The sequence below is a fragment of the Parasteatoda tepidariorum genome, chromosome 3 (genome assembly GCF_982258835.1).
Source record: "Parasteatoda tepidariorum strain Cologne lab strain chromosome 3, Ptep-v5.0, whole genome shotgun sequence".
Lineage (NCBI taxonomy): Eukaryota > Metazoa > Arthropoda > Arachnida > Araneae > Theridiidae > Parasteatoda > Parasteatoda tepidariorum.
The window spans coordinates 62250791-62273721 of record NC_141757.1 but is presented as its reverse complement, the minus strand read 5'-3'; the positions used below and the strand labels follow the sequence as shown (position 1 = coordinate 62273721).

Genomic DNA, 22931 nt, shown 5'->3' with positions numbered 1-22931 from the left:
TTTTAGTTGTTCATTTTGAGCAATGCAAGTTTAAGTGACAAAATTCACATTTTTAACAAAATCGGATCAAAAATTTTGAAAATCCGGCAGCAAACAAAGGTGAAAAAAAGGGGTCTTAATCAAACTAATTTTAGATAAAAAGCTAAATAAATTTCTTTTTATAAATCCTAAAAATATCCACAATCCTAAAAATATTTTAACATAATATTGCTAAAAAAATTGCCCTATAAAGGATTAAAGTTCGTTGTCAATGTAATACGTAAATAATAGAAACACTGATATACCTCCATTTAATAACAAACTTAATTTCTAACAAAAGTGAAATTAGAGACAGCATACTGAAGAAAAAAACAAATGAAATTTTATACTTAAAAGCATTTATTGAATATTGATAACGATATCAGATATGTTCTTATAAGTTTCATTGTTTGATATCATAGCGGAGGGTGGCAGACCAATAAAAGAATTTTCATCATTTTAGGAGGTTTACCAATAGTTGTTATGCAATTAATGGCATTAATTCTGTATTTTTTTAAACGATATTATTAGAATTGATAGTATTCATGGTTAAATTTAAAATTCCACAAACTAATTTTTCTTTTCAAGAAAGACCAAACATGTCCATAACACTTCAAGGCATTTCTCAACAAGCGCATTTTTTCAGCCATTTAATCTTGTGGCATCGATCTCGTTGAGATGGAACTACGAATTTATCCCCCACCCCCAGGAGACGGAAGACAAGGGGATTCATGGCGCCAGAATTTTCCGCCCCCACTATGTATCTTCATGTTCCAAGACAACCCCTCTACAGATATTTCGTGGTGCCTACTTGCTTGAGAACAAACAGCAAAGAGGGAATACTCGTCTTTATCGATCTCAGATGCAAGTAGGACAACCGTTGTCTGGAGAAGAATATCAAATACTTTTATGAACCAATCTACAATTTGGCATATTCTGGCTTGTAAAATTAATTGCACTAACTTCTCTTTCTAATTGTTTAAATTACTTGACGTGAGAAAGAAAGGCGCCAAAGATAAATCTTTTTTCCAAAACAAACCATGGCAGGGTTCTTATCTTCTACAAATGGAAAAAAATTTTTCATCTTAAAAAAAGAAAAGAAATTATCACTGGAATTTATCAGTTTGAAAGGCCCTTATCTCCTTTAAAAAAAATTCCTTTGATCAGTAATGTCTAGGTAAACAAATAAAGGGTAAAGTATTATGGTTGTAGATTTGAATCTAGGATTAAAATCTTCGTATTTCTTCTGTTCAGATCAATCTTTTCTTATCAGGTATTTTTTTTCGAATATGCAGACAAATAATAGAGGAAAGCAATGAGAAATAAAAATTTTTTTGAAAGAATATGGTACTTTATTTAATGTGTGACTAGAATATTATAAGAATTTGGTTAAAAAAAATTTTGAACGGTTCAACTTAAAGCGTTTCAAACTCCAGTTAAATTTTAACAAACTTCTTACTTTTTTAATAATTCTCGTTTGCAATTTCTCAATCATCAATGACAGAAAACCAAAACATGTGAATCTATATAGTGAAAAAGCTTAAAGATGTATGAATATACTAAATAAATTAGGTATATAATGATGAAACTTTACGGCACTGTAGTATGATAGTAATATTTTAAAAAGTCAGAATCTATATGAAAAACAAAGCACTGAATTGTTTGAAAATCCATACACCGAATAAGAAAGCCTTAAATTGCAGGAATTTATACACAGAATAAAAAAGCTTTAAATTGTAGGAATTTATACACACAAAATAAGAAACCTTTAAATTATATGGAATTGTACATAAAATACGAATAATATGCTGTATGAATCCATACACTGAATAAGAAAGCGTTATATTACATAAATCTCTACACAGCTTTAAATTTTATTAATCTATGCATAAAATGAAAAAGCTTTAAATTATATGAATTCATACACATACTAAGAAAGCTTTAAATTATATGAATCTGTAAGCATAAAATAAGAATAATTTATGATTTATACACAGAAAAGGAAAACTTTAAATTATATGAATCTATACGTAGAATATTAAGTCTATAAATCTGTATAGAGAATAAGATAGTTTTGAATTGTAGGAATTTATGCACCGAATGAGAAGATTTTAAATTATATAGATCTATATATAAAATATGAATAATATATTGTGTGTATCTATTCGTAAAATAAAAAAGCTTTAAATGATATGAATCTATACATAAAATAAAAATATTATTGTATGCATTATACATAGAATAAGAAAGCTTCAAATTATATGAATCTATGTATTGAATAAGAAATCTTTAAAGTGTATGAATCTATACATAATGTAATAAGACTTTAAACTGTATGAATCTAGACATAGGAAAGAAAGCTTTAAATTGCCTGGGACAAAACTTTTAGATGTCTGTTAATGCTTTATCTGAACCTAAATCAAACGAATCGCAAGACGACGAACTACTTTATTTTTAAATTTTAAAGTGTGCGCAAAATATACTCGATAAAGAAATTTTTAAATCCTTAAAGACTATATGCCTTGAAACTAAAACATTCAGTGATTAAATTTTAAGATCATAAGCGAATATTTCCTAGAAAATAATCTTAAAAAATATATATGTGAAGCAATTTAGGGAATTGTTTTCTAAGAACTATTTTATCTCATTTTTCTAAATTATTTTATTTACTTGTAGGTACACACATAGTTTCATCTCATCTAAATAGAGACCAAAGGCCAAACTTGGTAGATTATGAAACAGAGCCAAGGGGATATCCTCGTGGTTCTTGGCGACACAGCAGCAGTAGTAGTAAGGACATTTCTCCAGACAATTCTTCAACGGACAACGAATTATGGTTGTCCGTAACAGATGATGTCGGCCATAAAGGTTTTAGGCCAACGCCAGAGCATCTGGATGGCAGATCTTCATCTCGAAGCAGTATTAGTCCAACTTCTCCATCTGCCCGATATATTGTGGAGCAGAAAAGAGGTATGAAGCTGTTGAGTTTCTTCAAATCGTATTATTATTCGAATTTAGATTTATGATTTTGAAACTTTTTGTTCATTAATTTCTTTTTTCAAAAAACATTTAACTGTTGTTTGAATTTTATATAATTCTTTTTTTTCTTCTTTTTTTTTGGATTTAATCCAATTAAAAGTAAAACAATAAGGACAAGAAATTCTTCAACAAAATTTAAACAATTCTTGTTTGAGTTAGCTTAAAGAAGAAGAAGGAATTATATTTTTAAGCTCTTTAGCTATGTTTCATATAGAAAATTTATTTCTACCTGCAGAGCAAACTCCAGTTGATAAATCTATTTCTTGTAACGATTCGGAGAAATGGCGTTTATTTAGAATACGTCCAGATTTTAAGTTTGCGATTTTAGTTTCAACAAACAGAAAATTAAAATGGCATAAAATGATGCCTGTGTTCGTATTTGTGTATTTGTTTCTGAAACCACAGTCTTACAAATGCTTTTTTTAACAGTTATTTCAAATTAATGTCAGTGAATAAAAACAATTTAATTCCTACTTATTGCGTGCCACCGAAATACCTTTCGTGTGCCACCTAGTGGGTCGCGTGACATAGGTTTACCATTTCTTTATGATTAATATTATTACTTTTTTGCTTAATACATTTTAATTAAACTAAATATTTTCCCCATTTGCAATCTTTAAAACCCAGCATTTACATTAAATTTAACGAAATTTAAGTTTTGATTTGTTGCAAAACTGACAGACTCCAAAATAAGCTTCAAAACTGACCAAATTAAAAATTAAATTGAATAACTCCTTCCTTTCACGTGCTCCTGTGTGTTAAATCTCATTGTGTTAATGCTTCTTAAACCAAAAAGCATTCGTTTTAATCTCATTTTGGCCGAGTATTGCCGAAAATCATCATTTCCTGACAATTTTATGTTTTGGAGATGACCTTGTTTGGCAAATGAACTACAAACTTATAAAACAATAATAAGAAGCTGCTTTTAGTCTATCAAAAATTATGTACTAATTTCAATAAAAAATAAATTATATTGAATTAACCTGACCTTTACTCATTGGTTCATTGTCAAGGTATAAAAAGAGTAATAAATATCGAGAAAATAATTCCGTGTGTTATTGTCGGTGAATAAACATATATCTTAGCTGATAGTTATATTCAAATGAAGAATATTTTACGTGACATTTTTTTATCTTTCTTTTCTTATTTTCTTATTACTCTATTCATGCAGCTATAATAAATATGGCATAAAAATGCTTCTTCTCATTCTAGAGGCATTGTGATTAAACTGTGTATTTATATCCTATTGTGTATTAATAACATTTTTATTACGGAATCTTGAATTATGAAACAGCGATGACGTTCTGATGGATAAAAACGGTCATCGTCGTTGAAGTGTTGATGACTCTTTCTAGTAGCATTGCCAGATCCTAATAGAGAAATTTTCGTTAAAAATAAAGAAAAAAATAAGTTTTAAAAAGGTTGTTGTTAGTATAGCATAAATATTTGCATAAAAATAACTTACATAATTTATGTTAACAATTATATAACAACATCTACTGCTATTATGAATGGCTGTGGGAATATGGAATTGATAATGTAATGAAGTACTTCAAAACTATGACATTTTTCAAAAGAAAATTTTAACTATCTCATGGAGAAAAAACGTCTCGAAAAATTACCATTCTGTAACATTTCTACTAAAGAAAAAAAAATATTTATATGTGTTGAAATATGTTTAAAAATTTTAATGAGCTCTTTATACTAAAGAAATTATTTATTTATATATTTTTTTATTTCTTAAAACTATGTTGTCACTAAGAAAAAGTGGATTTAGGAATGCGTTGTTAACAATTAAGTTATATTACAATTAAACAATGTTGGTTAAAAATTAAAAGAAAAAAATTAAACAATGGCGCATTTACAGAAACAAATTTTTTTCTTGAATAAAAATTTACACAAAAGTAATTTTAAATGTAATAATAGTAATTTAAAAGTAATTTTTTTAAAAATAACTGCATAAGTTAAGTAATTTTAAATTCAGTGATATATAAAAGATTTATATTTCTGTTTTTTACTTAAAAGAAAATGCCATCCGGCTGTGTAGCTGTCAGGGAACTGGTCTTGCATCAGAAAGGTTCTGGGTTCGAATCCCGGTCAAGGCATGGATGCTCTTTCATTCTCTGTATTGTCTGTCCTTAGTGTGGGAGCAACGTTGGCCCACCTAATATGGTGCCCCTAAAAAGTGGCCAACAAATCTTCCCTTCAGATGCCTGCATGACGTAGGTCATTCATCAGGTGGAGAAAAAAAAACTTAAAAGAAAATATGCATAGCATAAACAAATAAATATATTGTTGTATAGATTTCAACTAAAAATCTTACTGAGATTAGTTAATTTGTTTAATCCTAATGCATTATTGTATGATTCTCCTTTTTTAGATATCATAAACTTCAAAACGTAAAAAGTGAAATTATGCTCAAATTTCTTATTAATGACATGAGCATATTTCATAATTTTTTATCACAATATAAATGCTACTACCATTGTTTTTTAGTAGTTGGCGTGATATGCAAGACAAGATCATATTATTTCCGTATCGTGATCTCTCGCACCAACTATAATCACCAAGGCACCAAATAGATTTTAAACTTGCAAACTTTAAAACGAAAAAAAAAACCTGTAGAGGTTTGCCCGAGGGTATTTAAGAATTACACCCTTCGAGTTAATCTCATTCTGTAATGATTTTTACAGTTTCTTGTGTCTTGATGATTATTGTGCTGCAGATCACGATACGCAAATCTTCTCACAAGATTAAAAACTTTCTGTGATAACTATTTCAAACGAGAATGAGTTATCAGAAAAATAACTTGCATGAATACAGAACAAATTTCTTTTTATCGCAGTGTCTGAAGATTCAACGGGATCAGGTCGTCCCATTTTCTTTGCAAGTTCCAGACGTGGCTCTAAAGGTTCTAATCACGACCCAAAAATGGACACTTCGCCGTATCACCAGCATCAGGTGTCCTCTGGTATCATTGATTATTCCAACCCACTTTCCAAAGAGCAGTACTCCAGGAAAAGTTCCTCAACCCATTCCGAAGAAAGTGGATTCATCAGGCGAGATTCAAAATCTGGCGGATCCAGCAGTTGGCGCGATTCTAAGACCGACCAAGAATCCAGCTCTACCAGTCGTGGCGAAAAAGATTCTAAATCTTCTGCGTCTATGGAGGAGGTGAGCGATAGGAACTAGACTGTGAAACTCAAAAATAACAACTTTCAACTTGGTGACAAATGTCGCCAAAACCTTTAATGTAGCTAGTGATTTTAGTAGTAGTTAATAAAAAACTATGGAAAAAAAACACTGCCGATTACAAGAAAAAAGCATTTAAGCAACTATTTTCTGAACTAAAGAATATAATTCGTAAACGATTTGAGGACGCTTTTTTGCCGAAATTATACCTGCAAGGCGCACACGAGAGACATTAAAATATCATCTTAGAATTTAGAATAAAGAGCTTCATTGGCAATAAGCGGTGAAGAATGCCTAGTTCTTCTGTGATTGAATTTTATGGAAATCCCATTTTCGCCTGCGTAAATGGGCTATTAAAAACTTATTTTAGAGTAAGATGCATCTTTCAATATTAAGCCATAATGAACTAACAACAAAGTTACATTTGCTATTTTGTATGATCCTCCTTTGATTTTCTTTGCTTACTGCAGTGTATGCAACAGCTTGCGCTTGAGAATTATTGCTTCCCCTTCCAGATGCAGAAAACTATAATTAGAATATTTAGAATGACAGAACTAAAAGATGACTAATCTAGAAGGTAATAACCACTGCTAACTTTTTTTTAAAATTTGTGTTTGTTATTTGTTAGTTAATTGGAAATGGTTAAAACTGCTTTAATTTCATTCTGTGTTTTGTTTAATGCTTATTTTGCTGCAATTCCCAAGCTTTTGTTTATGCGCTTACTTAAATTTTATTATTTAACAGTTGTAGAAATCTACAACAGGCATTGGTCTAGCAAAATAGTAATTGTTTTAATATGTTGAAATTAATGACTAATTCAAAACTAAGATAAATATTTAAATAGTTGGTGGTAAAAGTTTCAATTTTAAAAACCTTCATACTTAGTACAAATTTTACTCTTGTTTTTTAAAGCGATTAAAATTATAAGCTGATACTAATACTCCATGAACATCAAGAACTGTATTACAACGTTATTGATACAATGTAAAGTTTGTTGGTGATAATTTTTTAAATTAATAATTTACAAGTCAAAATAACGTAATTAATCGAAACGATTATTATTATTGTATAAAACTGAAAAACGTTAACGGAGCACGAACAAATGAAACATGAACAGATATGCTATGTTTTCGGTAATAATGAAGAACCTCCTTTGAGTTGGAACTCTGAAGAAGGTTCTTCCGTAACGAAATTTTCAACCGTGATAAAGTTTCTTCACTATGGAATTGAAACTATAGATACTGGTTACATGAGATTATTTTCATGTTGTTTAGCTTTATGATTTATGTAACCCGAATTTAATTCTTTCTTTTTGCTTAGATTTTTATTATCGTTTTGAGATATCTAACCTGGAGAAATGTGGTACGTTATGGCTGTTAGATTCAATAATGAGATTAGTCACTGCACTGGGTTGTAGTGTCTGGTGTAAAAAAATATCTGACGAAAAAAAATCATATGTGCTCTTTTATACTTATTTATATATATCAAAATTAATTTTGTCTGTGTTCGCTAGTAACTCGAACCAACGATGCGTTTTTCTCCGCAGTTTTTTACAAAATGCACAACAAAAAAAACGCTTTACAAAACGATGATTAGAAATTCATTGCAATCGGAATTGATTTATGAATAATTGCCACCTTCATTCAAAGCCCAGTTTGAGAGCAACATTCTGTGGGGGAAAACATAATGTTTAAATTAATTGTTATACATATTGCTATGTCCCAAGTATTACTAGGTTCATTATTCCAAATTCCAAGCATTATAAGTATTATAGATAGTGTTATGTCCAAGTAGCTCATACATAAGACAAAACTTGAATACAAAATTATCCCGAGTAATGGTAGGTACTCTTAACTTGGTAAAAGATACTTTAGAAATTGGATCCATATATAAATATGTTTCTAAGAAATCAATATCGTATTCTGAAAGTAGAGGCCTTCGGAGTTTTTAATGTGGAATTGGTTTTCTTTGTTCTTAAAAGTCAGACATCAGGTTCTTACAATACTCAAGAACATTGAATACTAGATAAAGTGCGAACGAAGAAAAGAAGTTTTTGAATAACACATGAAGAACATAAGAAACTTAACAGAGAATGATAAAAATAGACAACAAAAATGCCCAAAAAACAACAACAGATAAGCGGTGTCAATTAGGTAATACAATCAATTCAATTGGGTGGATCTATGCACCCTTGCTCTGGCTATATATAAAGTTATTGACTGTCACCAGGAAGCCAATTGCATTTACTGTTATTAACATATAAAGAATTTCTTGGCAATGGAAAATGGTCATACCTACTTTATGTAATGTACTGCAGACTCAATACACTTTATTCAAATAATACTCGTGCTAGATTACTAGAAGATCAACTCCTATTTTCAGCTATCGGTGTTCATAATTGTAACTTTCTTTACACTTTAGGTCTTGGAATCACTCCTTGCAATTCCGCCGGTTTCTAGATCTTCAAGCCCTACTTCGCCACGTAGATCAAAATATTACGTGTTTGCACATGAGACAAAACGTTCTCAAACTCAAGGATCTCGAATGCCGCAAGAGACAATACCTATTCAGGGCATACAATCACAATTGGAGGAAAAGAGTCCAGGTAAGATTAAAATGTTTCACCTGTTATTTCACTTACTAACCCTAATGTCAGATCTATGAGGATAAGCAACAACAACAACGTATTAACCTTAATGGTTCGAGGGAGTGACGCCAAATATGCTAATTAATTAGTGCAGACGATATTTTAGATTACAAAATTAGACAGCAAAAAAAAGTTCTTTCTTTGTATAAACATGCCTTTTTTCAAACGGATTTGGATTTCTGACTCCCAAAATTCAAGGGGTAACCACAATCCGGGAAATATGGTCCTGATAGTTTGGACAAGAGTTTGGACTCCTTTATGTTAATTTTACTTTTTGCGTATTTCGCCGAATCTCGAGAACTTTTTAAGTGAATTGAAAATTTTTTGCACTCAATTAATCCAAAGACGATTCCATACAAAAAATAAAATTTAAAAATATTTATTATTTTTTATTATCTTATTTAATAACAGTTGAAAAAATATTGAATAATAGGGTAAAAAAATTTTGAAGTCATTTTAAAATATGCAATTTCGTAAGGCACAATACAAAATTTGAAGGAAAACGAATCTGAATTCACACGAATCTGAGGAATCAAATTTTAAATATACGACTCCCTTAAAATTCGATTTCTCAAGAACAATTCCACCAATTTCGCTCGAATTTTGTATTTTGCCATACAAATTTACATAGTTTAAAATGACGTAAAAAATTTAATACCTTACTATTCAAAATGATTTTGAATAATAATAAAATAATAAAAAATAATAAATATTTACTACATTTTTTTTTTGCATGGAATTATCTTTGGATACATTAATTTTTATAATTGTGTGTAAAAATTTTTCAATTCGATTAAAATTTCTTCAAAAAATGGCGAAATACGCTGAAAGTAAATTTAACATTAAACTGTCGAACACTCTCCTGACCAAACTATTAGGACCATATTTCTCAGATTGCTGCTACACCATATATTTTGAGGGCCAGAAATCATAAACCATTAAAAAAAAAGTTAAGTTTATTTGGAGAAAGTACTTTTTTGTGTCTGGTGTCATAACTTAAAATATCATATGCACTTACAAATTAACATATTTTAGGTCACTCTTTCGAACCATCAAGATTGAGTTTTAGTACATTAAAATCTGATTATTAGATCACAAGTTATTCAGGATGATTTTTTTCATACTGTGCATCGGCAATGAATCGAGAAGACCGAAAGAGAAGTTAACAGTATATGCTCAGTTTCCTTTATGAATAAAAAGCAGTGTGACAGTGAACATAAACATGCATTAGCGAGGAACAACTCTGCTCACTACAATATCATTCGGCATGCCATGCATGTTCCATTTTAAAAATAAAAGTACGAAATTTTTTTGCATAAAATTTATAAATTGGAGAAACGCTTATAGACGATAGATTGGAAACTATGTTGCGCATTGAAAAATAAAAAAAATCGAAGAAAAAGTAGTTTTTTGAAAATTTTCAATAATGGATAAAAATGAAAAACATTGTATATATTTGTTTTACCAAACAATAATAAAAAAAAACTTTTTGCGACCCAATATTTTTTTTCTCCAACTGGTGTCTAAAATTATCTGGAGACTTATGTAATAAAAGGAAAGATCATTTCAAATTTTAAAAACAAGAGTCAAGATGTTTTAAACACCTTTACCTTTAGAATAAACAAAATAACTAACATGCTATTTACAAAAAATTTTTTTCATTGTTTTAAAGAATTGCCTATTTAGATGCTTGCCTCAATAAATTCATGATTTAACCTTATAACTAATCATAGAGGGTTCTTAAATGACAACATTTTAAATTATCTCTAAGCATGCTTTTTTTTAAAAATAAATCCTTCAATACTGATGAGTAAATTGATGTCATGGCACAAAAATTATAGAAATATAATTTTTGTGTAAAATTACATCTAACGTAAACATTTTTGAAAATTCCCATATTCCAGAAGGCCTTAGCAAAACCAAATCACCGTCTTCCCAGTCAAACATCCCTCAAATCAGAGATCCCCAGTGGACAGCAGACGATGCACGTGGACTTGAAAACATCGCAGATGATCTTGGTAAGATGTTAGATGAGAGATTAAAATTCCCTCCACATTTTCCCAGTAGTTCTACCACAGCTTCTAAGCTTCTTCCTCCCTTTTCATCTCCTACGGACGAGATGAACCATGGTTCCTTCTGTCATAGCAGCTCAACCTCTCCTCTGGAAGATGACGTCCAGTCTCCGACAAGCATGGAAGTTCTAGTCCCAGAAGGAGAAGAGCCGGAATTGTCTTCCATCATCGAAGGTAAACAACAATTTCATACTTATAAATTAGATTTCGAAAATGTATACTTTCAGTCTCAAGCATGATGCACTTGCTTAGTTTATAGTTTTGCTTTGCAACATTTTAAATATAATGTAGTTTATTACTGGCCAAAGCATTTAAATATCAAAGTAATTGGTAGAATTTTAACTTAATTTTAAAATTCCCTGCTTGGATTTGAAATCCCGTAACCAGCATGTCCCACATTTCTTCCTATTTTTCCCTTCCTTTTCATTTTTATCTGACGTAGATGATACTAAATTAGAAGGAGATGGCAAGCAAAAGGATGGTGACCATGAACACCCCCCTTCACACGAACATTTGCTTCGGCAGCGGGAACAATCACATCGCCCTCCACTTCAAAGACAGTCTACATTGCCCTCTTGTAGCAGCGCCGACCTTTTGTCTCAACAGCCTCATGATGGTTTGTACGCGAATCCGTTTGCAGGTTTGCAACCGGGCTCCTACACTCGAGGTATGGCGGAAGGCTCTCTTCGAAGACCTCAATCTCTTTGTCTTGTTCTTCTGCACCTGCCTTGCATGTTTTGTGCACGTGCCCTTGCACCACCCCCACAAATCAATTCCTTTAGCAATGGCCCCGCCCGTATGACATGTGTCTCCGAACCCACAACACCGGTCAGGGATATGATTTGTCCTTCCTCTTATGAGCCTGGTTCTTGTTGTGGCCAACCTGTGAATCCTGTTGTTCTTGACAACACATACGTTCCCTACTTGACTAATATTGATTCCAATCCAGGACGGGGACCGTCAGGGACAACTACCACAGAGGACAAAGGTACGACCCAGGAAGCAAGTGGTGGAACTCCATCGAAGAAGAAGAAACCTGGCCGTGGAATACCTGATATCTATTCCTCAGAAAGTCATCTAAAGTGCCATCGACCAAAATGCTCAAAGAGCTTGCCAACAGAAGAGGCTAGAGTTAAGTTCAGAACTTGCGCCAACTGTTATACATATTACTGCAGTCGACAGTGCCGTAAGCTTCATATGTCCCGCCATAAGGATCATTGCCCTCAAACACGCATCAGCAATCTATGTAAGCAAGTACTTATGAAGGCCAGAGACGATCCGGTATCTAGAAGACATTTGTCTTTGTGTGCCAAACGAGGATTACTTTCAAGAGGAAGGGGTGCTGTAAAGTTGCTCTTCCTTAACCCAGAAGATGCTCTTGACTATCTTGTTCATGGTTGGGAGAGTGCCAAAGGTCAGACCCTGTATGTTTCCAGATCAGACCTCTTACCTCAAGAAATGGGAGCAGATGTCTTCACACAAGTGAGGAACTTTTGCGACAAATACAATCCCGAGCGCAAGTTTATTCTTTTGGCGGCAATAACAGTTGCAAATGAAATTGCTGCAGCTTTGGAAAGAGAAGTTGTGGTGCGTGGAGCTAAGATGCACCTGTCACCCTCATTACCCGAGGATGACGTGCAAACATTAATACTAACCATCACCAAAACGGATCCTGAAACAGGGGATCCAGCTCAAACCACCGTGGAGGATCGAAAAAATGGTCTCAGTGTTGTTGTAGAACAATTAGCTGCCAGGGGAGTAGATCTAGAAAAGTTATATCCTCATACATACAGAAAGATTTTACGTTTTGTCAATGATAACGAGCCTTTTACGCCCATTAGTATATTTCCGACAGATGAAAGGAATGGTAGAGTATTCATGTGCATCATACTTCCATGGGCTGATGCAGACATTATCACAAATATTTCTACAAAAGGTGGACTGAATAAAAGTTCAAAAAGAAAATGGCCTCTCTAGTATTATCAGCTGGTTTGTCTCCTATATTTCCTTATGGTATTTTTAAAAATTTCTTCAAAAGCCTAACTTGTAATCTAATCATATGATATGTAAGATTCGTTGTTCCATTTGGCTCAGTATAGCTACACAAAATGTGCTATTCAATTATTTGAATTTCGAAGGAATAAAAAAATTCAATACATGTGATAGTTAGTTTATGACTATAAAGAGAAACACAAAAGAAGCTTAAGGCTTGCGAATACCTCAAAAATTTATAACAGTTTTAATTGCTTCAAAATTCTTATTTATGAACATACTTAGATTATTTAATTAATAATGCAGATATTGATTATAAGATTTCCATATATTTTTTTTTTACATTCTGTGTGAGGATCCCTTTATACATACAAATGATTAATTTATAATATATACATTGTTTCTACTGTGAATCAAGCCCCCACCCCCCCAAAAAAAGCTTACTTTATTAGATTTTCAAAACAAAGAAAAATTTCTAAAAGCGCTACATCATTTATTGATATTATATTTTAGAACTTTTAATCGTTGCAGAATAATATTTCGCAGTAATATATCCGCCATAAATAAATGTTCTTAAAACAACAAACATTCTTAATTCTAAAATAATTAATATTTTTAAAAAATGAAAAATTGATTTTCAATTTTTTTAAGTATATTATTTTTTCTTTTTTTTTTAAAAAAAAAAAGCTAACTTTAGTCTAAAACATTTTAATCGCTTATATTGCTAATTTTGTTTTTGTGAAATATTTCCCTTTCCCCTCTTCTATTTTGAACATCAATAGGCACATAATTCATTAAAATGTTAAATTTAATGATATTTTTTTTAAAAATATAATAATAACGAAAGGCTTAATGTCTTTATTCCTTTATGAAATCATTATAGCTTCTGCGCTTTTACAACAAACTCTTCCGCAATACTTAAATACCTTTTTTTCCCATCGAAATAACTGTAACTAATCTTTTTCCTAGCAACTCTAGTCCCAATTATATTGAAAATGCACTTAAATACTCATACTTAATCCACTTTAAATAATTTCGGACTTCCTTTAAATCTTGCTTCAAATATTTATAACAATTACTAAAAGTGTACATAGCTATTTGAAATTTAAGCACCTACTATCTCCGATTCATTATTAAATATTCACTTTATACTTGTTTGTTTTTAGGTGCCAAAAACATATTAGTTTTGGAACAAATTCTGATATTTCAGAATCAATTTTTTTTTAAAAATGCGAATGAAAGTTTTCGAAAATGGTGTTTAAGGAAGCAATTAAACTTATCTATTACATGCAGTCTTTAAGGGCTAACGTTTAAAACATATAATTATCACAAATGTATGTCTAATGTATAAGTCTCCTAATTAATTAATAAATAAATAAGGGGTACATTTATAAGTTAATTTGTTTGCGAACATTTTCCATTTAATTAAATAAATTGTCAAGTTATGTCAAAAGTGGCAAACAGGGGGCAACTCAGCCAAAAAGATACTAAAAGTGTCGAAATTTTATTTTTACTTCTTTTTTCCTAACTTTGAATTTGAAAGAAAGAGCTTTGAATCTGCTAATTTGATTTCTCTTAGATAATTGATAATAATTTTGATTATAATTTTTTTCAAATATTTATTGCGATTTAACTAAAAACTTATTTGACACCCCGGCTAATAGAATTGCCCCCCTTTCCGATGTAAATCATACATGCTTACCCCTAAGACCATAAAAGGCAATTAAAGTAGTATAAATATACTACATTTTTTTTCACACTGAATACATTTAAAATCGATTCTACAGTTTTTAATTAGTTTTTTTGTTGTTGATAAAACTGAAGCCTGAGAATTGTATCTAAAATTTATTTACAAATTATTAAAATAATAATAAATAAATTAAAGCAATATGGTATAACTAAAGATTACATAACTAATCGGCAATACTGGCATTGAAAAGATATAATTACTTAATTTGTGTAAGTTTCAATCTTAATGAAAAATCAATATATTTTTTTAAAAAATTATTTATATTTTTTCTGATTGAGTTATAATTTCTTAATTTTAAATCTTGTACATATTTTAATTATAATTAGGAAAATAAAGTTATGCTATATCAAAATGAAAATACTATTTTCTTAATAATAGTGACTTTAATTATTTTAAATATCATTTATTTATGATTTTTAGCACTATAATTAGGCTTCGTAACATGCATTTACATATCAGGTAGGGTGACATATACAGAAACTCAGAGATAGTAATATAAATTTTTAATTCATGGCAACTTTGTCAAATCACTTAAGTAGAAATAAAAAATTGTAGAGCGTTCAAAAGCTAATTTATCAACGTTTCTCATTAAAACAGATGATTGCGTGAAAAGGTATTAACACTGTAGTTTTTTTTTAATTAATATTATTTTTTTTTTTAAAAATTCTTTTAAAATGTGATAAATATCAGTATTATTAAAATGACAAATGGGACAACTTTCTGTTTCAAATATTATGTAAAAAACGTAAACTCAGTTTTCTGTTATTCCTTTTAAATGTTTCGACTTTGTATCAATGTTAAATGTCTGTTGAATCATTGCTGTTGAGTTATTGTTAAATGTTCATTTATGATATCGAAAAAATGTTCTTATTGATGTAGATAGTAGAAAATTCTATACAAATGTTTAATATTTCTTTCCCCGTGGCTGTTGTATAATTTATTGTACATATCGGATCTCGTAATTGAAGTGAAAAAGTTTTGTTGTGATATTTTACAGAATACTTTGCGGCGAAATGACACACGATTCTGATTCTCGTTGTAGTAATGTGACAACTTAAGTAAATCTGTTTGGTTTAACCCTTTAATTGATAACCTTGCTCTAAGATAACAACAAACTCGGTTTATCTGCTTTATTACAAACTAATGTTTTCTTATGGTAATCGTAATTTAGATTAAGGGGAGGGAGATAGCTACCATCAAATCTTATGATTGTCATTCTAAAGAAGAGATTCCCAGTTCCTTTCCCATCTATGGCAACATCTTCTGTCGGAACAAAGACTTCATACATAAAGTTCATAGCAATTGTGAACATATTAACCAAAGAAAAACGAACCATTTTAAAAATATTTAATGCTAAGAATGGCAGTTTTTCATTGTTAGTTCTATGTCAGACAATTGAATTCGCAGATCAGGGGCTGTATCTAGTCTAATTCTAATTTTTTTAATTATTATTATTTATGAAAGCATACGTTAAAAATGAATAAGCTGCTTGCGGTTTTCATAAATGTCGAAATGAAAAAGTGCTGTTATATATGTTGAAATCATGGTCACGGAAAATATGTTATCGTACTGTTGATTTTAGTTAGTTTATTTTGAATTAAAAAGTTAGAAAGAAAATAATTTTTTTTTTATATGTATAAATCCATGCCATTCAATACATTATTGTTACAGAAAAATATATTTCAAATGTATATAATTTTGCTATTTCTTTCGTCATTGGCATTTAACCAAATTAATTTCATAAAAATAACCGAAATATTATAGAAATAATGGTTTATTGTTTGTATATAAATATAATTACTGCTTTAAAAAAATGCGGAACTCCGGTGATTCTTCCACGAAAACCAGAACTCCGCGGAACACCTTTTTGGAATCGTAGCTCTGAAGTTATTGCAATACCTATCTGACGCTATTTCAGCCATGAGGCTAGAGCAGTTTGGTTGTGGTTAGAAATTTTCACTAAACTCTGAGAGAAGTTTAATCTAAACATTCTCTTTAATTCCTGATAAATTTAACCAGAAATATTTTTGCCAACAAGCTTATTCGAAGTAATGGGATATTTCTATAACGGGCCTATTTTAAGCTGCTCGCGTCTTACATTAGGAACCAATTAAAAATATGTAAAGTTAAACAGTGGTAACTACACATTCATATATATATATATATATATATATATACACAGGGACAATTAATGAACTATCATGGTGGTTAAAAAATCCAACTGGACAAAGAAACATTTCCAGCTCTCGCGTTGATTAAATTCGCCATTGGTGTAAGTGAAAATGGATCGATAAAACTCAAAAATATGAATTTTATCGATTATCGGTAGATTTGACTCTCAACCAGGTAATATACAAGCACGAATAATCTATTTCTAATGAACTTGTAGAAATAAAACGTTGTTTCATCGAATTATGACTGCCAATTTTACTATGCAAGGTAACATTAATTTGGACAATCACTCCCAAAAATTGAACTTAAAACAGAAACACAGTTTTTTTTTTAAAGTTTTGCGAGTAGTTTTAAAAATTAACTATGTATTTGAATAGTAACTGAAAAATTCTTATTGATAGAATATAGTATTTCTAAAAGCTAATTTTTTTAAATAATAGAAATGTTTAAACAACGTAAATCATTTGAATAAAATAGAAGACTCCTTTATGTGAAACGAGGAACAAAAACATGAAATAAGGTAACAATCATCTTAAATACCAAACAAAAACAATGACAATACTCATTATTTTAATTAAATGATTTGATATTCTAACATTATATTATTCGAGTTTTAAATCTAATCTAATGATGTCCCGTTTTATGTTGGAAATATGTTGTTTTTTTTAAGTTATTATTATTTTGTATTTAAAAAAAATATTTTTAAATACAAAATTCTTCATAAAAAAATATTTTTAGATAGAATTTAGCAAGTCCTTTCCAAGTATGAAAAATGCCTTTGAGTCATGCCAATAAGATAATTTAAAGTTTATTTTTTAAAAGCTTGAAATATTTATTTGTTAATTATTATAGAATATGTTTTTTAAAAAAGCGTTTTTTTTTTTATTTAATCTTTTAATTTTATAGCAGTTAAAATACAAAAATAATTAAATATTTATAATAAAAACTTATTTTTCTCAAAATAGATAGACACCTTGTGTTACCCTCAAAGCTATTTGTAATGTGCATAAAAGACACTATTTCCTCTTACTTAGTATTTTAACACAGATAAACATTTAAGACAAACTAATCATATTGGCTTAATTTGATACATTAATACCAGTATTAAAGTTAGATGATATATCGTAAAATATCGATACTTATCCTTGCAATTATTATATTTTAAATAATATTCTCACAAAATATAGTAAATATCATGTCTTATGATAAATATTGAATACGATAATATGGCGAGTCCTATTGATAATGATAATTTTTTAATATATTATCTTAAGTGCTGATGACTATTGATTCGGTAACAAAAATATAAACCATTATAAAAATAATTGAAATCAGTTCAATTTGAAAAATATCAAGATTCATCGTAAATATCGATATTTCTAGACGACGTGTTGCAAGTATTACCAAAAACGATAATTTTTGAAAACGATCTATGAGCATTGATAATTTCAGTTGGGTAACGAAAATATTTGACTAATGTAAAAACATTTTGATAAAATATTTCAATATATAAGCTAAATTTGAAAATTATCGCTCCGCAGCAGTAGACAAAATATTTTTTTCAACCCGTTTTCATGATTTAAGAAGTTTAATAAATAAGTAGCAAATTACACTAGGCATAGTTCAAAAACCAAAAATCTTAATTTCAAAAATAAATTAAATTTCGTGTAACTTCACTGAATTGATTTTAGTTGTCTAGAAAACCTCAACAAAATAACATCGAAAAGATCTACGCTATACAGTGCCAATTTAGAATATCTTTGTAATGTAGAATAAGACCTTTTTGCAGTGTTGCCAATGGACAAGCCCAAAATAAAATTAGTTATCTTTTACATAGATTTCATCTTTTTGTGCCAAATAAAAACTAGATATATATCTTAATATATAGAAAATTAAAAGTATCTACCAAGCTATGCAGTTCAAAGTTTCCAAACTAAGAAAAAATTTAAACAAAATCAGACACGTAGAAAATTTTTTTATTAGGTTTACAATAATGAAATTAAAAAGATAAAGTATAGTATTGTACACTTTAATGTTTCATAAAAGAAGTCAATTTTAATCTTCATTACATACACTTCATGGAATAAAATTATATGAAATTAACATATTTTTCTAATAATTCTCACAATTTTTAAGATGAATCATTACTAAATCTTATTAATAAAAATATTCAACTAAAAATAAGGAAATATCCCATCAAGTTTAAGGGAATTTGTTTTTAATTTTGGAGATTGTTTTTGGGTTAGGAAAAAAAAACTTTGAATCTAATAGTTTTGTTAATAAATTTACTAACTACATGTTAATATTTCTAACAATGTGAAAAATATATTTAACAAATTTAACTAAGATAATGATTTATGTTAAAATCATAAGTATAAAGACACAATAGATTTAGATTATTATACTGCGTATAAAAAATAAGGTAAAGATAATTACCACAAATTATAACACCTAATATTAAAGGTAATAATTATTACAACTATTAACTAGTAATGCAGAAGTTAATATTTAATTTTAAGTTTACTACTATCGGAACTTCAGAATTATTATAGAATCTTTTTTCTTTCTTTTTCTTAGAAAAAAATAAAAAAACAATATTTTCAAATTGAATGAAAAACATTTTTTTTTAAATTAATTTTTAAACAATTACAATTCATTATCAATTATTATAGATATTCGTCATAATCATGAGAACTAGTATTCCCCCCCCCTCTGCATTTAATATTAATTTAGTTTAATTATTAACATTTAGTTTAATCAAGTCTGAGGCTTAAACGTACTTGAAGTAAAGTTGCTTTAAAATTCATTTACAACAAACTAATTTTGAAACATAAGGACTCAGATTAATATCTTTAATTAACTGATAATAATTTAGTTTACATTTCTGATGAACAATTTAGACTATAATCTTATTCATGCGCATAAATAGTTGTTTTAACATTAATAAGCAGATTACAAATAAGTTTAATTATAAGTTTCTAAGTTTAATCATAGTTCTTTTTACCAAATATAAGTCTCATTAGAATTTCGGTTTTCATAAATTTCTTCAAAAAACAAGTTACATCAATAAATATTTAAAAAAAAACTTGCTTTTACTTTGTAATTACATATCAATTACACTCATTATAATAGATGTAACATTATTAAACAATTTCAGTTAAGTTTTCTTGCTGATAATCAGCCAAATATTCGATTTAATGTCCGTGGTACAGAAGCTTGGCAATTTTAAATTTTTAGCGAGTATTAATTACATGCATAATATAATAAACTCCTATCTCTCTTACACATTTGAACAATTTTCTTAACTCTTGGCAAGCTGTCAGTTTTCCAGCTAAGTTACAAATACAGTCAAACAGTGAGCAAATATCTGCGACATAAAATATAAAGTGCCGTAAAATCGTAAATGCCATTCAATTTTGATAAAATAAAATAAATAAATGATTGGCAACACTGCTTCCAATTCAATCAAATGAAATGTGTACAAATGAGAAAAAAAAAGCCTTCATTTTAATCTGTGTCAATTCTGATGTTGTATAACTATGTTATTCTGTGATAACTGCGACTATTTATATATAATCTATGTATAAACTAACATTAGAATAGTGTGTTTGAACTGTTGTCTACGTTACATTACTATCGTTGTTCAATAATGATGTTGAACGTTGCACGATAATTTAATCAAGAATGATGCCCCTATGTATATTAATCAACGTTCAACTTCATTTATGTTATGTGAAATATATGTTTTGTTAAAATACCTATGCTTATGATGTCAGCATCACAAAATTTATATATGCCTTTAAATATTTCATTGAATTGATTAAGTGAGCTTTGTGTAATTGGTGCAAGAGGAGGTTGCTATATGAAATTTTTTTTTTCCTTGTTTGCAACTGATGATATTTGAATTTTTTTTTTTTAATTTGCAACAGCATAATGAGTTATAAAAAATTTACTTTGAGAATTCAAATATATTATGTAATATTAAACAATGAATGTTATTTCCATTAAAAAAAGTTATACAATGTACTGAATTATTATGTGAAAATTCAGACAAAAAAATCCCTTTTTAGTATGATACAATGTAATTGTGACATTAAAAAAAATTTGTCCATTAAAAATAATTACAAATTTATAAAATGGCTAATAATCCAACTTAAATGGATAAGCATCTTTAAAAACAGTATATCTGAATTTTAAAAAACAATAGAACAATAATGCAATATACATTATTAGCTTAGATCTCAACTAATGAGTATTGAAGATATAGATACACAATTAAAAATATATATACAATTAAAAATTGATGAAAAATATAGAAGAGTGTATATTAATTTGATTTATATGGCAATCTACTGAAGTAAATGAAATAAAACAATAATATTTTAACTAATACTATCAGTTAATAATAATTAAAACTAAAATAATAGAGTTTTAAAGATAAAAGAGATTTGTAAATTTTTTCCCTTATCCCTGAAACAAAATTTATGTCAGTTTTTGTATGCAACAATAAAATGGTATTTTAACAGTTATGTGATAAAAATTTATTCGATATTTCAAGAAATATAAATCTATATGATTGTGGTAACGAATGTCAGAATATATTTTCCTACAGAAACTTTGAAATTTATTGTTTTATAATCAACAAATCTTGTATTTATGTTAAATTTCTTTGAAATGTATTGAGCTTTTGAATTCATATATTCAATGTGATGGAAATATTTTACTTTGACTAGAAAAGAAAATTGTACCAAGGCATGTGCTAAAGAAATAAGAAAAATGAATATTGAACAAAATAAATGAATATTGAAAATTTTTTATTCAATATTGAATAAAATTTAGTAAAATATTGAATGAATTATACAATGCAATTAACAAAATAAAATAAGGTATGAACAAAAGCCAGAAATTAGCAAAGCATTAACATAAAATATTATATGTTTACAAAAATTAAAAGTCATAATTAATATTAAAAATTAAAATTGACAAAATCAGAAATATAGCATTGCAGAGTTATAAAATTAGTATAATTTGTTCAATTTAAACTAAGGAATACCTATGAATATAGTATATATAATACCAATGAATTTAACGAAATTATTTAAATAAGTTGAAAAAAAAGCTTAATAATTTGACAAAATATGATTTGAAATTAAATAAGGTTTTGTGGCATATAATTACAAATGACTTATATTAAATATAATCATTTTCAAAAAATCACGTATCACATATTAATATATGTGGTTATTTAAAAATCACATATTAAAAAAAAAAGAAAGGATTTACAAGAAATTGTTGTAATGTCCTGTTAAAATTAATTAATCATGTCTCAATATTTTATAAATAAAATAATGACAGTAAATTGAGCGAAAATATAAACGTTTAAGTTCCGCAGATTGAAATAAATAATACTTTCAGCAAAATTTGAACTTTCATAAAAGTTGAAGCATAAAAGCATGTGCCTTGGGTATATAAAACAAGTTTAAAACTTATTATTAGTTTTAAATAGAAAACTTTCACAGTTACATATAGTTTGTTTTGCATTAGCTGAATATTTTAGTAATTTTTTTCAGTAATTCTACAGTATAATTTAGGACAAGAAAGAAGAATGTAGATAGAGAAATGAAAGGCAATAGTTAAAAAGAAATGAAATATGTTTGAAATTAAAAAAAAAATAAAATAAATATTGTAAATTTCAACTTCTCATTACTTATGAATGTAGTATTTGCTTGGTGCATTCTCTAATAAGATTTAATATATAAAACTGTTTTTGCAATAAAAATTTTGATTCTTATTTTCTTGTTTTTAATTTTCATTTGCAGTTTGTTGTGTTCTGGTTGTTTGACATCAAAGGTTATTCTGCTCTTTTAGACATCAAACAACCATAAAAAGAAAATAATTTTTAAAATATAAACAATATATTGAAATGTCCCAGCCCAGTAAGTTAAAATTAGTAATTTATACATTTTAATAAGTATAGTTTTATTCAAATTTTCACAATCCTTTAATTTTTATTTACAAATGAGGAAAAAGAGAAATTGATATCATGTTA

The 22931-nt window shown here is 28.5% G+C and overlaps 1 protein-coding gene across 1 annotated transcript; it reads left to right on the top strand.

Annotated features, from left to right (window-relative positions):
* The first annotated feature begins 1254 nt into the window (after positions 1-1254).
* LOC107436985 (uncharacterized) lies at positions 1255-13432 on the top strand. The gene is made up of 6 exons (XM_071180299.2): positions 1255-1291; positions 2695-2988; positions 5903-6231; positions 8671-8854; positions 10801-11142; positions 11411-13432. Exons 3-6 carry the CDS (start codon positions 5989-5991, stop codon positions 12943-12945), a joined length of 2304 nt encoding a protein of 767 aa, XP_071036400.2. The 5' UTR covers positions 1255-1291; positions 2695-2988; positions 5903-5988; the 3' UTR covers positions 12946-13432.
* Positions 13433-22931: the final 9499 nt, after the last annotated feature.

Excerpts from the sequence above, each read along its gene's own strand:
- LOC107436985 (XM_071180299.2), top strand. The coding sequence starts at position 5,989 with ATGGACACTTCGCCGTATCACCAGCATCAGGTGTCCTCTGGTATCATT. Across the intron at positions 6,232-8,670 it reads CTTCTGCGTCTATGGAGGAG|GTCTTGGAATCACTCCTTGC; the intron begins GTGAGCGATAGG and ends TTTACACTTTAG. Across the intron at positions 11,143-11,410 it reads ATTGTCTTCCATCATCGAAG|ATGATACTAAATTAGAAGGA; the intron begins GTAAACAACAAT and ends TATCTGACGTAG.